This window comes from Theobroma cacao, chromosome 2 (genome assembly GCF_053813885.1).
Source record: "Theobroma cacao isolate CCN51 chromosome 2, ASM5381388v1, whole genome shotgun sequence".
Lineage (NCBI taxonomy): Eukaryota > Viridiplantae > Streptophyta > Magnoliopsida > Malvales > Malvaceae > Theobroma > Theobroma cacao.
Window position 1 is genome coordinate 34,108,688 of NC_142640.1, and position 16,426 is coordinate 34,125,113.

Consider the following 16,426-nt stretch of genomic DNA (forward strand, 5'->3'; position numbering starts at 1 on the left):
ATCATGCTGAAACAATCAACTTCATTTGGTTTCCTAAGAAATAGAATGAAAGATATTTTCTTCCTCTTGTCATGTATTCTTCACATGGTGATATATGATGTCATAAGCATCAATTAACTTATCATATCAACATCACAATATAATATATCAATATCTACCATAGATTCTTGCTCCAACAACCCATTTTAGCGATTCCTTTCCATGCTAGAAAGTATAAAAATAATACTTATTCTTGAATTATCACTAGATGAATGCCTTAAGCGATGGCAGAGCCTGTCACGAGCTCCAAGCATGCTTCACACACCTTTACCTCTCTTATTCAGATCTAAGCATGCTTTTACCTGATTAAATATACAGCAATGCCAGCCACTGTCCCAGCAATAAGAAATCTAGAAATCTTCAGCGTCAGACACTTAAACATAAACCTGCTACTAAGATATGCACATGTCCACCTCAGAAAGAAAGGCACCCAAGTTTTATGGAACTTCTGAACAGAAAATTCCTACATGAATCAATTGAGCACACATGGATGATAATGAATGTTTTTATCGTAGCCAAATTAAAAGAAATGCGAGCATGGCTTAATCCCACTAGAAAATAATTAAATATCACAAAGCGAATTTCTATTCTCAGATAATGGAACTGGTTCAGATCTGACATGATAATTGCATGTAAACTGCACTTTTTAGGACCTGTTTGCTTATATAAATCAGAGAAGCTGCATGTAAAAAGGAAACGGTCCAACAGAGAAGGTAGGTGGGTGGTCCACAATTATAAGCTTTCCTCATTTTCACTCAAAAGCACCCACCAAGCTCTCAAATGTAACCAAACTGTCAATGAAATTTTCCACAGAGAAGCCCTGCATATTCTCACAGTAAAGGTTGCAGTTTGTCTCAATAATGTAAAGTCACTAAAATGCTTATCCTAGCAATTTTAGATCTGCAAGAAACACCCAATTATGACTACTACAAGGCATATGCAATTTCAAAATTATAGAAGAAACAAATGACAGCTTCCCCTATAATGATATTGTTTCTACACAAAAAAAAAAAACCATATGAAGCTACATAATCTGCGTGATGGTCAATACATAGCTATGTTGATAACGAACTAAAATTATAACTATCAAAGGTAAAATGATGGAAAGAACATAGTGAGTGATCATGATATACAGCTCTCTACTCTTGCTTGAAAAACATAAAGAACATACAAGCAAATATGCACTACAAAATCGGTATTAGTTACAGCTTTAATTTCCAAGATATAAAAATTGTAAAAGTAATTGATGAGGAGATACAGAGTAAAGGTAACAGCTATTTTCTCTCAATAATACTCTGATGACTTTCAAATTCTAGTTTTAAATCCAAATGTTAGTGTCATACTATCATGAACATGCATGCATATGCACACATAAGGGTCCATTAAGATATACACTATTTATGCATACGTGTGATTTTTGTGGTTTTTTTTTTTAATTGTTTGGATTCGGGGGGAAGGGGGGGGGGGGGGGGGGGGGTAAGAAAGCTACTAAATCAACACATGCTAATATACATGGATGTAAGTGACTATTGGCTGTCTTCTAGTGCTAATAAAGCAGACATACCTAATGCATAATTTCATGTAGTAATAAAGCAGGCAGGCAGGCTAGCATTAATAAGTTATACCAAGCTGTAAACTTATGCATAATTTCATTTAGGGGTATTTTAACATTTTGAGCTTGTCCTAGAGGAAATTTAAAAATTTTATGCATTTTCTTTGTTTGAATATTTTCTATTTTAGTTAAATGTGCTAAACCTAATTCAAATATGATTGTCTTAAAGCATTCTTTAATGTAATTTTAGTCACCTAGATTTCATGTGCCCTTCAAAGAATTCATTGGGGTGGCTATTTGTTATTGTAATCTAAAAGATCAGACCATAAAGAGGCCTCAAACCCTAGTTTACACCTTGGAAAACCCTTTTTAACTGTTTCCAAAAGCCATCCATTAGCTTTCCTCTTCCCAAAACAGCATCATGCATCAACCATTTCTAGGAGGTCTTGCATCAGCTAGACATGAAATATATGAGCTAATTAACAGGGGCAAATAATCATTTCAAAGCATGCTTTATAATATTTTCAACTATTTGCTCTTGGTGTCAAGATTCCAGAAAACACCATTGTGAAAGTAGCAATTTCAGATGGAACCTCTGAAAAACAATGACATGTCCACCAGTAATTCAGCAGAAAGCATTCTGGAGATTCATGTATTACTTAAGACCTCCATCAAGCTATGTCTAAAATGTATAATTGATTTAACATTTTTCTAATCCATATGAACCCAATTCAGTTATGTGATTTGATTTTATACAACATTAATAACCAAAGAAAATTAAAAAAAAAAAAGGAACAAAGAAACTTTATGCCTACATGCCATATATGAGGAAAAAGAGGACTACCAACTGAGATGGTGCAGTTGTATGAAAATATGCATTGAATATAAGCCTGGGAAAAAAATTTTATCCTAAAACAGGGCAATGTTTACCTTCGGTAACTTCTTTTGCTGGGCCAGATGATCCACATGTAGCCTGACATTTGATGCAGCAGCAATCCAAAAACTGCGGTCAACCCCGGAATACACATTAGCAACTATGTCAAACAGTGTTTCTGCTCCATTTTCTATGGCTTTCAAAATGTGAGCCTCTCTACTTCTGCGGTTCCTGGAAAGAATGAATTTCTCATTCAGAAAATAATTTTCTGTTGTTTGTAGCAGTTTCATTATGCAAGAAATTCAAATTGGCCAATATATAATTATTGGCCTCATATATATATGGTCGAACAACAAAAGAAAGGAGCTTAAAACAAATTAATTTTCAGCCATGTTTTCAGCATTGAATAACTTTGTCTAAACTACCTATGATGATATCACCAAGACAAAAAGAAAAACTGGAAAAGACAATTCAGACATGAGAAGTGCTAATTGTCAATAGTTTAATATTGGGCTGAATTCCTATGACGCAAATTTCTAGATTCCCAGGATGGATTTCCAAATAATTTAGATAAAGCTCTAAGATTGTTTCATACTTAAGATATCCACAAAGCAAGTTCTTTGGCCACAAGTTGATTCTCCCATGCATCGAGATCAAAGCATGTGGTGAAAGCTCCATAAATTTGTAAGTTGTTTGGAAGTATTCCTGCATAAAGTGAAGAAACTTCATTGGGAAACAGTGTATACAAATAGGCTGAAGTAATAGCACAAGATAAAAAATTATTATCTGCCTATCAAAAAAAAATTATTATCTGATAATTTATTTCATTCTCTTTTCCTTACTTTTTGAGTTATGACTTTTAGTTTAAGGAACTTTGTAGGTTACGTCAGTTGAAAGTGCTACTTTAACAAAAAAAAAAAAATTGAAATCTGTATCATGCATAATGTGTTTCTAATTAAAACCCAACTCATTTTTGAAAAAGATCATTACAAACGATAATTTCTGCAAGAAGCAATAGATGCCAACAATCAACTTTATTACTATATGAATTGAGAAAATAAATTCCCAGCAACTATTGCATTCTCAATGTACCTCCATAACATTTAACTACAAATCCAATTAAAGAAGAACTAACGTTAGCTAGACTTTAGTAAAATGAAATCAAACAAAAATCTGATATCAATAGAAAACACTGAAAATAAAAATACTAATCTTATTAGTATTCTGCCATTGAAATACTAGACAAGAAAGAAAAAGTATTAGGGCTTTTACATGCACTTACAGTCATGTTCCCACCAGATGTAATGTCCAATGCAGCACTTCCTTGACTGTACCAAATCCATACATGTATTAACAAGGGAGTTCCATGACGAAAATAGAAATTAAGAGCTTAAAAGGCTATGACCATTTATTTAGCTTCAGAATCAAGTCATTTTAGATGGGTTCAGCTTCCAAATATATTCACACAAACTTCTGCAACCCATTGTAGAAGAGCAATATGATTGTAATGAGCCATACATTTTCATATACTAAAAGCCACTGAAAGCTTCAGACCAGTCTCAAAAGATAGCTAACAAATTATCTAGGATTCATTGGACGTACACAAGTAACACACCCAACAGCATAGAGTTGCCATCCAGCCTGATGGAATTGCTCTGTTCATTAACCAAGATTAAATTTCCGATAAATCGAAAGAAAAAGTAATAGTCATTTATGAAAAAATTAAAGTCCTTAAAGGCCTTCTCTGCAACTGTTTCCTACCAGTATTTACCCCCTCTCTTCCCATTTCGTGAAGTGATGAAAATTGAAATTCTTAATATTCAGTTTGGTCACTCATTGTGGAGCCACTTAATAGAAAGTTTATTAAGTTAAATAAGTATCGGAAGAATTAAGTAACTAAGGGCCTACTTATTCGCGAATGTAGAATTTTTTTCTCTTAAGATGGCTCTAACAGACCACCTTTTTGCAAAACATTGTCAACATCTACTACAGCATATATCATCCACACTTCAACAGCCACTAAAATAAGGTCTTTCTATCTGTTTCTTTTGTTGGTTTTTTTTTCTTTAGCATTTTCATGTGCTTTATGGTGTTTATACAACAATATTAATAATCTCATAATTCAATCCTCATTGCAACACCCCGATGGTTAGAACTTCAGGACTTTCAACTTGAAGGCCTTAGGTTCAAACTTTAGCTAGGGAGTGGAGTCTATGGAATGGGAAAAGGTGTAGGCATATAGCCTAAGGGCCCAATGAGCCCCCTCATGTACAAAAATAAAATTCTCACAAGTAAAACTTCCAACTATATATAATTTTGATAGAACAATGAGATATGCTTTTAAATTTCTTTTGATTAATCAATTTGATTCATTGAATTAAATATAGGAATGGATAGTATTCAAAATAAGAAGTTTTCTTAAAGTATTTTTTCTGTCTCTAGTTTTTATAGTAAAGAAAAATATATTAACCAAGAGAAAGCAATAATCCCGAAACCATTTTAAGGTTTGATTCAAAACAAATTAATCTAGGATTGTATATTATATAATAGTGTAGGATATGATAACTATAAGGTTAAAAATATAAATTATATAAATTTTAGAATTCAGCATTTGGTATTAATAAACAGTTTAATTATATTTATCTTTTAAATTTCAAGAGTGTACCAAACAGTTGTTACAGCACATATTTAGCATTCAAAACTTATTTTTCAATGTTGAGTTTCAATTTTATCAAAAAAATACCTCAATTTTATCAACAATAACATCTACCTTTTTTTCCACAAAGCAAACATATCCAAACACTCACCTCACTAATGTGCTTATCCAAACACAAACAGTAGAATTATGTAAATCTTACTCTTCATGCAGAAAGCACCAAAATAGCATTTTTTTAGCTTCCCTTATTTGTAGAATGCTATTACACAACAATTTTAAAAAAAATCTTACCCCACACAATGATCACCCACAATTAATGAGTTAGTACTAACATCAAGCAGCGCCACGTGGCCATCTGTATGTCCCTGAATTAAGAAGAATGCTTTTCTCAGATCCAGATAAAAGAGCAGGTTGCATATCCAAATTTCATATAAAAGATAGAACACAAGAGTGATCACAAGCCCCTAAAACAAGAAGGGCTTCAGAAATGTTCATTACATTTTTAGGTGAACATTTAGTCATTTCGCGATGGGGACATATCCACAGACACTAGCAAATTAATGCACCTATAATCAAGAATGCTAATTATATTCTTTTGCAAATACCATATTAATTAATATTCACCTCTACAATCTCGAAATAGTCAACAAGAAACTGCAACTCAGCCATGCTAATTCTCATGAGAGAAACCTCCGTAACATAGTATTGACCAAACAAGCTTATTATTCTAAGTTCTAACCATAGACTCCACTCAACATAGGGAGATCAATGACATTGTGATGCAGGCACATATGAAAATTTATTTAGTATTTTAGTTAGTTTAGGATTTTATTTTATTTATTTAGTTTGAGATTCTTTTTCCTATCTTTATTAGAATTTTAGTACTTTAAGTCTTTATTTAGGATTAGAATTACTATTTGATTAGGATTTATCTTAACTATTATAAATAAGTATCTTAGGTAGAAGATTATTATTATCATCTTTTGTTATTTTGAATATTTATTCAAGAGATTTTTTTGAAAACCCAATTATCTTTTTATTGTTCCAACACAATCAACCCTATTATAGCTCTAATTGTTGAGTTCTAATTGCCCTAAACCTTTCGGCTACATCAAGTGGTATCAGAGCAAACGATCTTACTATCCTATAAGGATTTGAGTAAGGAGATTATGGTTGGTCGAGCCAGAGGTCGAGGTAGAGGCAATCAGCCCCAACAAGCTGAGTTGGCAGAGATGCAGAGAATGATTGATGACTTGACCCGGGCTCTGCAAGCCTTGCAGCGTCAGGAACTAGTGGAAGCCCGAATAGAGAATCCGGAAGGTGACCACAGCCCCCTTGAGATTCACGATCTCGAGGATGATGATGAATTTGAGAATGAGAACCCCTTTCATGAAGATGGACCCGCAAATCAAAAGGCAAGAGTTGGATTGGAGGGCCGGTTATTACATGCTCTTGATTTAAACGGTGGAAGAATCAGGATCGAAGTAACTGATTTTCATGAAAAATTACATGCGGAAGAATATTTGGATTGGGAAGCTAATTTAGAAAATTACTTTGAATGGAAACCCAGGGCAGAAAATCGGAAAGTGTTATTTGTAACGTTGAAATTAAAGGGTACTGCACTTCAATGGTGGAAGAGAGTTGAAGAGCAACATGCACGACAAGGTTAGCTTAAAATCAGCACTTGGGAGCACATGAAAAGCAAATTACGAAAGCAATTTTTACCTGCTGATTATACTATGGAATTATATGAAAAGTTTCATTGTTTGAAGCAAAATAACATGACCGTTGAGGAGTATACATCGAAATCCAATAACTTATCAATTCGGGTTGGATTAGATGAGAGTAACGAACAAATTACTTCTCGTTATCTTGCTGGTTTAAATCATTCTATTAGAGACGAGATGGGAGTAGTTCATTTATATAACATTGAAGATGCTCGTCAATATGCTCTATCAGCAGAAAAACGGGTTTTACGCTATGGTGCTAGAAAGCCCTTATATGGCACCCATTGGCAAAATAATTCTGAAGCAAAATGAGATTATCCAACATCCCAACAAAATTATCGAGGGGCTGCCACAATCAATAAAACTAATAGAGGTACAACCAATGTTGAAAAGAATGATAAAGGCTAGGGTCTAATGCCTTATGGAGGACAAAACAGTTCTAGTTCTTCTACAAATAAAGGAGGCAGCAATTCCCATATTTGATGTTTTACTTGTGGGGAAAAGGGGCACACTTCTTTTGCTTGCCCACAACGAAGGGTGAACTTAGCAGAATTAGGGGAAGAGTTAGAACCTGTTTATGATGAGTATGAGGAGGAGGTAGAGGAAATCGATGTTTATCCTGCACAAGGTGAGTCATTAGTGGTACGAAGAGTAATGACAACAACAGTAAATGAGGAAGCAGAAGATTGGAAGAGGCGAAATATTTTTCGCACACGAGTTGTTTGTGAAGGCAAAGTGTGTGATCTTGTCATTGATGGAGGAAGCATGGAAAATATTATTTCAAAAGAGGCAGTGAACAAATTAAAGCTTCCTACAAACAAACATCCTTATCCTTACAAGATTGGGTGGCTAAAGAAGGGACACGAAGTACCAGTAACTACTCAATGTTTGGTGAAATTTACTATGGGAGATAACTTGGATGATGAGGCCCTATGTGATGTTGTGCCAATGGATGTTGGTCATATTCTTGTGGGTAGACCTTGGTTGTATGATCACAATATGGTTCATAAGACGAAGCCAAATACCTATTCTTTCTACAAGGATAACAAGAGGTACACTTTATATCCTCTTAAAGAAGAGACTAAGAAATCAGCAAACAGCAAGATCAGCAAGATCACTGGGTATTTATCTGCTGAAAATTTTGAAGCTGAAGGTAGTGAGATGGGTATTATGTATGCTTTGGTAACTAAGCATTTAAAAAGTGATCAGATGGGTAAATCTCCTCAATATCCAACAGAAATTCAGCAGTTATTGAAGGAGTTTGGAGTATTGTTCAATGAGGATTTGCCGAAAAGTCTACCACCTTTACGAAGCATCTAACATGCAATTGATTTGGTACCAGGAGCAGCATTACCAAATCTGCCAGCATATAGAATGCCACCTATGCAGCGAGCTGAGGTACAAAGACAAGTTGAGGAGTTGTTGGAGAAAGGTCTAGTGCGTGAAAGTAAAAGTCCTTGTGCTTGCCCAGCTTTGTTAGCTCCTAAGAAAGATGGTTCATGGAGGATGTGTGTGGACAGCCATGCCATAAATAAAATTACAATCAAGTATCGTTTTCCCATTACTCGATTAGATGAGATGCTTGATCAATTAGTTGGTTCAAGAGTGTTTTCAAATATCGATTTGAAGAGCGGATACCATCAAATTAGAATGAGGGATGGAGATGAATGGAAAACAGCTTTCAAAACTCCGGATGGATTATTTGAATGGTTGGTGATGCCATTTGGCCTTTCAAATGTACCAAGCACATTCATGAGTCATGGCAGAGGTACTCAAGCCCTTCTTGAATTCATTTATGGTGGTTTACTTTGATGATATTTTGATCTATAGCCACACTAAGGAAAAGCACTTAAAACATTTACGACAAGTTTTAGAAGTACTTCAAAAGGAGCAACTTTATATAAACTTGAAAAAGTGCAGTTTTATGCAACCAGAAGTGGTATTTCTTGGTTTCATTGTGTCTGCAGAGGGTTTGAAACCAGATCCAGAGAAGATTCGTGCAATTTTAGAGTGGCCAGCACCTACATCTATCAAAGAAGTAAGGAGTTTTCATGGTTTGGCATCTTTTTATAGGAGATTCATTTGAAATTTTAGTTCTATTATGAGTCCTATAACTGAATCTTTGAAGAAAGATGGATTTGAATGGTCACATTCTGCACAAAAAACCTTTAAAAGAGTGAAAGCTTTGATGACTGAAGCCCCAGTTCTCGCACTACCAGATTTTGAGAAGTTATTTGTTGTTGAGTGTGATGCTTCACATGTAGGAATTGGAGCAGTTCTTAGTCAAGATGGAAGGCCTATAGAGTTTTTTAGTGAAAGTTGACAGACTCTAGACGACGTTATTCAACTTATGACTTAGAGTTTTATGCTTTGGTAAGGGTCATTCGTCATTGGCAGCACTACTTGACTTATCGTGAGTTTGCTGTTTATTCTGACCATCAAGCTTTAAGGTATTTGCATTCGCAGAAAAAGCTTAGTAATCAACATGCTAAGTGGAGTTCTTTTCTCAATGAATTTAATTTCTCTTTAAAATATAAATCTGGGCAGTCTAATACTGTGGCTGATGCTTTGAGTAGGCGATGTAAAATGTTATCAGTTATGAGCACTCAAGTCACAGGATTTGAAGAACTTAAAAATCAGTATAGTTCTGATTCTTATTTCAGCAAGATAATAGCTGATTTGCAGGGTTCATTACAAGCTGAAAATTTACCTTATAGGTTGCACAAAGATTATTTATTCAAAGGTAACCAGTTGTGCATTCCAGAAGGATCTTTAAGGGAGCAAATCATAGAGAACTTCATGGGAATGGTTTATGAGGACATTTTGACAGAGAAAAGACTTTGGCAATGGTGGCTGATCGTTATTATTGGCCAAAAATGCGCCGAGATGTGGAGAGGTTGGTGAAAAGATGTCCAGCTTGTTTATTTGGTAAAGGCAGTGCTCAAAACACTAGTTTATATGTTCCTTTACCTGAGCCAGATGCACCTTGGATTCATTTGAGTATGGATTTTGTTTTGGGACTTCCAAAGACAGCAAAAGGATTTGATTCTATCTTTGTGGTGGTGGATCGGTTTTCAAAAATGGCACATTTCCTAAGGGTACTTATCACAAACTCAAGTCTAGAAAGTTTGGACCTTGTAAGGTGCTAAAGAAAATCAGTTCAAATGCCTATTTAATTGAGTTACCACCTGAGTTACAAATCAGTCCTATTTTCAATGTTTTGGACTTGTATCCATTTGATGGATGTGATGGAACTGCATCTACCATAGACGCTCAAATTCAGCACCTTCTAATTGATAAGGTTGAAGTTATTGAGGATGTACTAGATGTAAAAGAGGTTCGAACTAGACGAGGGAACCCGTATAGACGATTTTTAGTGAAATGGCTTGGTAAACCTGCTAATGAAAGCACTTAGATTGCAGAAGAAGAATTGAAACGAGTGGATCCCGACATCTATAAGGAGTATGTCAAGGCCTACTCGTCGGAGTCGAGTCTTTTTTAACCCGAGGGGACTGATGCAGGCGCATATGAAAATTTATTTAGTATTTTAGTTAGTTTAGGATTTTATTTTATTTATTTAGTTTGAGATTCTTTTTCCTATCTTTATTAGAATTTTAGTACTTTAAGTCTTTATTTAGGATTAGAATTACTATTTGATTAGGATTTATCTTAACAATTATAAATAAGTATCTTAGGTAGAAGATTATTATTATCATCTTTTGTTATTTTGAATATTTATTCAAGAGCTTTTTTTGAAAACCCAATTATCTTTTTATTGTTCCAACACAATCAACCCTATTCTAGCCCTAATTGTTGAGTTCTAATTGCTCTAAACCTTTCGGCTACATCACATTGTTCTTATATTTCATTCAAATTTTGACTCAAACAACATGGGATAAGTATGACAACTCCAAATTTTAACGTAGTTTTCAAGAAAATTACTATGGAAACAACATTCAAAATACAGTTTTCTTTTTCTATCTTGTTGTCATTGTGATATAACTTCTTTTATATGTTCAGAGAGTAGTTAGTATGTTGCTTTTGCTTTGCTATAGCACTTGGACATGTGTTGTGGTAGGATCAATCAACACTATAGTGTCAGAAGTGCAACCAAGCCATTTGATAAAAAATAAAATAAAATAATTAAAAAAAATGAACAAATTTGAAGAAGATCAAAGTGAAATGAGAAATACCGGAGAGAAAATTACGGTCAATCTTTGACCACCAACCCAAATGTCTTCGTCTCCAGAAACCGAGGTATAGCCAAGAGACCAGTCGCCTGTCATTGTATAAGCACAACTAAACCATGATTTGATGGGGAATCATGATGTAGGTCAAGATTATGATTAAAATCATTATATGGAGAACAAATTCTTTAAATAGCATGTATACTCGTTATAATTATTCCATGAACCATCAGCTTGGATGTGGTATTTACCTTTTGACATGCCTCCCACATTAAAGAAAGAAAACCATGTTCAATGACCTTTTGTTTTCTATAATAGTTAGGGGAAAGTGGATTCAGACTTAGGATCTCCTTTTTGAAGTAGTGTGGTTACCAATTAGGTTATCGAAACAAAATGACAAAATGATAAGAACTCAAAGATAAACACAATTTTCATTCTGAACAATCTTACTTTTTCCAATGCGACGCATGGTATTTTCATGTGCTAGCAGTGTTGCATCAGGATTGCATTTTTGGATAATAGAAAGACCTGAAATAAACATAGAACAGTATATCCAGTAAAGAGCTTCTCCATGACAGAAAAGCCAGTAGACCTATATCATGTATCGCAAAAAGAACTTCAAGTTCTAGATATACAACTGGAGAGCATGTTATTTTGCAAGAAATAATCTTATTTTAAAAGGAAACGTCAATAAATAACCTCAATTGATTATATAACATTTGTAAATACCATTGAACTTTGATATGGTACAGCGTACATATCATTGCATTAAGAGTAAGAGGCACCTATAATCAATAAAATAGCAGAGGTAACAACTTCATTTTCCTCATCATGGAAATAATTCATTAACCTTGTAGTCATCTCTGAGAAAATATTTAAAGTTTTTGTACTTCAGAGAACAGATGCTTCGTTCTGTGAAAAAGCACAAATAATGCATCTTGTTCATTCACATCATTCCTCAATCCTATTAAGTGGATAAAGCTATTAAAGACTAACAAGCAAACTTTTATCAATTTGAAGCCCATGTGTGGGTCAAATGGTGAAACATATAGTGTGAAATTGATGACAAGAACATGAACAAAGAATTTAAGGAATACCAGTATCTACTTCATATTTTCTTTTATTAATGGTAAATATTTTCCTTTCTTTTATAATTCATATAAGTGACTTGCAACAAACCAAAGCTGAATAAATCAAGTAATTAGAAAGATGGAGAATGCTTAATAATGCACAACTTGCAAAGTATCAGTTTGAAGTATTTTCTGAAAGCTCACCTTCAACATGATCACAGTGGTGATGAGTAACAAGCACAATTAACTTTTTGGGCAAGCAGGTGACAATTTTCTTGAGCTGGTCAAGCAAAGCAATAATGTTAACATAAGTTTAGTTATAAGTAAAACATGTCAAAATGACAACTATGAATATCTAAGCCTACCTCTGTTGTTGGACTAACACTACAGCCATTGAATAAGGCAGATAGAGGTCAACTGTACTAAATGCGCACATAGCTAGATGACAATTAAACACAAAAGCATATTTATTAAGGTGTAAATACAAGTTAACCATTTTCTATTCGCATGGACTAGCTACTAAGCCAAACAGAAATTTACAGCCTGAGAAGGCTATTTTCCTTTCTCTTTATACTCAAGTATCTACCATCTAATTTGTTTTGATAAAAGAGAAAAATGGAATTTGTCTAGAAATATTCCAATCCTATCTGAAAAAGCTATGTCTCCAATTATGCAAAGAACAAATTTTCCCCTCACGTGATCAAACTAGGAAAATGAACATTATTTAATCACACTAGAGTTGCTACAGGAAAATAACTTCCATTTTAAACTGAAAGAGCAGTTTGAATGACATCTCATAAATTTCAAAGAAACTACAAGCATGCTTAGAACCTTTTGCTTTTGTTGAGAGATAATTTAGAAAATTTAGCTAAGAAGCCTGTTCAAATTTTCATAAATGACATCCATGAATAATTCATGGAAAAGGATGCCTTTTCATTTTTGAAGGAAGTGAGGGGTTAACTTGGACAATATACTTCAAAGATTAACCAATGACATAGCAAATGGTAGCTCAGATTGAAAATAGTTTTTCTTACAAAATGGGGCAAGACCAAAGGTAACAAACAGGTATTTCATACCTCTTCATGGTACTCATGTCGGCATCCTGGATCCACTATTAATGCATCTCCATAAGCAACAAAGCTATAATCTCCAGAGGTATCTGAAACATTTTCAGGTGCAAATATGACCAAGTTTGTTGTATGGAAGGGCTTTGCAGTCCTGCTTTGCATTGGTACAAGTATGACACCAGGAGGATACTCCTGAAAATAAGAATAAATCTCAGTTCATAACAACATCTTAAGGTTAAATTCTGAATTCAAATAATCACTGAATTTAAAAATATCAATCCTTTTTTCCTCAGTAACATAAGATAGACAATCTTGAGCCAAGTCTATGAACACATATATACTTATGGAGACTTAATGTAAGCTGTCATAACAAATGAGGGTGACAGCCTTTACATTCATAAAGAAATCCTTCCATTAAAATTCAGAAAATATTAAGCATACATCTCATATAATTAAGAAATATATTCTCAAAAAGGACAACCCAAAAAGTACACACACAGATGAAAAATATCATATTGCTATTAACTTAGGTATGATTGATGTACATAACAGAGAATAGATAACTCCATAGTCCTACACTTTTACTTACAGTTCTATGCCAGCACACTAGTGGTTAAACATCAACTTCATATGCTTCATATTTGTAGCTTTTAAGTATATATTTTAAATTGATAACTGCGAAAATAAGTGCACTAAAAGGCAATCTGGTAGAGTAAACTTCCAGAAAAATTCTTGTAAGCAACCAGGTATCAAAGGCTACATAAATCTGCATCCTAGAAGTAACACTTAAAAGAAAAAAAGTATTTGTCAAGTGAATCTTCATTATGTTAGAAGTAGGCACTACACTTCTCATATTCATTTTTTCACTTTGAAAGAGTGAGAAGAACATATGGATCATCTATGCCAGAAACTTGCCTTGCTGGAGCAAACTTTATCAGAGTATGAAAAGAAAGATATGGATTTTTAATATTGGGGAATTAAGAATCAATCTAATGCCCCTAGAAGTTATAATTTCATAAAATTAGGTCATAAACACCCTCAAATTATTCATGTCTAGACTACTTACGAGCTTATAACTTAATGCAGCATGAATTGATAGATCACAATCACTTAAAAGACAGATAACCTGATAACGCAAGGCGGGTGGTAATTTCCGTGCCACAGAACGTAATGAGTCATTTATAAGACCAACAACTACCAAAGGCCCTAGACGATCATTACATGGTTTCACCTCCAGAAGCAAACTAAGACAGCTTTCAGTAGACATCCACTTACATAGCCCTGAACAAGTAATGGAATATTTCTAACAATCAGTTGCTTGTGCTTTATAAAAGACAGCATATCCTGGTGACAGAATAAAAAAAACAAAACCAATGGATGTCAGCAATAATATTTCAATCAACTTCTGGGTAACCATGGAAAATAAAACCTTCCCTCTTTTGGTGTCCCCTAAATTGATCAAGTTTACAGCTTTAACAAACTCCCTACTTATAATGCATTAGAAAGACAGCTAAAAACCAAAACAATGCTTTTATAACTGCATCTGAACCCCCTTTGTAGGTCAGTCTAATCTAAGAATTCAAAATCTTAACTTTATGTTTTCAGCAAACTCTTTCTCTTATATGAATTTCTTACAATCAGCATGAAAATTTTACAAGTTACAAACAGTCTATAAAAGATTAAACCAATAATATTAAAGCTTTAAGCACCAGTAATGTAAACAAACCTTGACAACTTTGGTTTCCATCCAACAATTGTCCCATAACAAACACAGTGTTAACTGGAAAACCAGGTCCAAACTCGGCTTCCTCCACATACTTAAACAAACTCCACTCCCCTACATCACTCACCTTAAACCCCACTTGCTCCAACACCTAAAAAAATTAGTTAACCACAATTAGAACATCCAAAATGAAAATATTGATTTCACTAAGAAAAAAAAAAGGGTGAAATTTGGATTCAAAATTACCCGATTAAGACCCAATTCGACATCAAATTTTGTCATATCAATCTTGTCAGAGAAGGATTCTTCGCCTTGTATTAAGATCCCGGGGTGGGATGCGTTTTCTTGGAGGTTGAGAAGCGTGGAAGGTAAGTCCCAGAGATGAGAATCCACATAAGAATCGTACTCGTCTTCGCCGAATTTAGGCGGAGGAGTTTGCTTAAGGAGGAGGAACTGGGAGTCGTTGAATGGGTTTTCGAGGATAACAGCAAGGTTATGAGTAGCCATTTCTCTGGGTCTTGGTTTGGTTGAGAACTGAGAGTTCAAAGTGAGGGGTTGTTAGATGTCAATGGAAGACAAAAGAGGAGTGTAAAGACATAGGTAAAATGGGAGTGAGGGGTGGTTAGAGTTAGTGTTAGGGTCTAGGGGTTAAGATGTGGTCAAGAATTAATGGTAGGATGGGAGTTGGGAGTTGCTCTTTGATCAGTCCGACTGAAACTGAGACAGCCCGGGGTTGGTTGATGGCCGTTGGCTTACCGTTAGGCGAATGGCCGACTGTGGGTCTTTGGCCCAATCCACGAACATACACGCAACTGTCGTACGCCAGAGGCTTTCTAAGCCCACGCCCAAGCCTCCACTTCCACATTGTACCTTAACTCCTCTCTCTAATCTACTCTATTCCTTTATACCAATCACTTCTTACCTTGCACGTAAATGAGTTCATACGTTGATATTTTAAAATAAAATTTTGTATTTTTTATAATCAAAATTGATAAAAAAATTTAATATAAAACATAGTGTAATATCAATGTGATTATTATATCCAATAATCAAACAAATTTAGTTTAATAAAAATAAATTTTGAGATCTATAAATAAATCAAACATCAATCAAAACTAATTGTAAGTTAAAAGAGGAAAATATGCATTGTGTCATAGAGATCCTTTCTCAACTAATAATTGCTTTATATAATTACAAAATTGCATAAATATTCGAAATTAATAATTCTTTTATGTTTCTTTTTTTAATTATTAATTTTTTCAGGTTTACCTGTGAAGTATGACTAAGTTAAAAATTAGTAGAAAGGCAGATGCCAAAGATGTATTTTCTAGTTGATAAATTGATCTGTCTTATATTGATTGTTTTACTCTCTACTCAATCAATAAAGTAGCTTTTTAGTGGTAAAATGTGTTAAAATAATATTTTGCAACAAATAATCTTGTTGTTTATGTTGATGAATAAACCGTTGAAATGTTTGACTTATGATCTATACTTAATGATTTTGTTTCTACGAAAAGAACGTGGTGTACAA

General features: G+C 34.2%; 1 protein-coding gene across 7 annotated transcripts; it reads right to left on the reverse strand.

Moving 5' to 3' along the window:
• Positions 1-93: 93 nt before the first annotated feature.
• LOC18609192 (Metallo-hydrolase/oxidoreductase superfamily protein) lies at positions 94-15,585 on the reverse strand. 7 transcript variants are annotated; one of them, XM_007044208.3, is made up of 12 exons: positions 15,142-15,585; positions 14,899-15,046; positions 14,299-14,453; positions 13,182-13,364; positions 12,310-12,385; positions 11,486-11,563; positions 11,042-11,127; positions 5,413-5,486; positions 3,748-3,793; positions 3,061-3,170; positions 2,522-2,696; positions 94-487 (listed from the first exon to the last, which is right to left on the reverse strand). In XM_007044208.3, the coding sequence occupies exons 1-12, from the start codon at positions 15,400-15,402 to the stop codon at positions 338-340; spliced, it is 1,542 nt and encodes a 513-aa protein (XP_007044270.3). In that variant the 5' UTR covers positions 15,403-15,585; the 3' UTR covers positions 94-337. The 7 variants fall into 7 exon arrangements, with proteins under 7 accessions (XP_007044270.3, XP_017971341.1, XP_017971340.1 ...); XM_018115852.2 differs by having other exon boundaries at positions 94-369; positions 15,142-15,584; XM_018115851.2 differs by having other exon boundaries at positions 94-389; positions 15,142-15,584.
• Positions 15,586-16,426: the final 841 nt, after the last annotated feature.

What these genes read in the sequence shown, in the direction of transcription:
- LOC18609192 (XM_007044208.3), bottom strand. Translation starts at nt 15,402, where the DNA reads ATGGCTACTCATAACCTTGCTGTTATCCTCGAAAACCCATTCAACGAC. An exon ending in TGGAAACCAAAGTTGTCAAG is followed by an intron (nt 14,454 to 14,898) that starts GTTTGTTTACAT and finishes TTACTTGTTCAG; the next exon opens with GGCTATGTAAGTGGATGTCT. An exon ending in TTGCTTTGTGGATATCTTAA is followed by an intron (nt 2,697 to 3,060) that starts GTATGAAACAAT and finishes CATTCTTTCCAG; the next exon opens with GAACCGCAGAAGTAGAGAGG.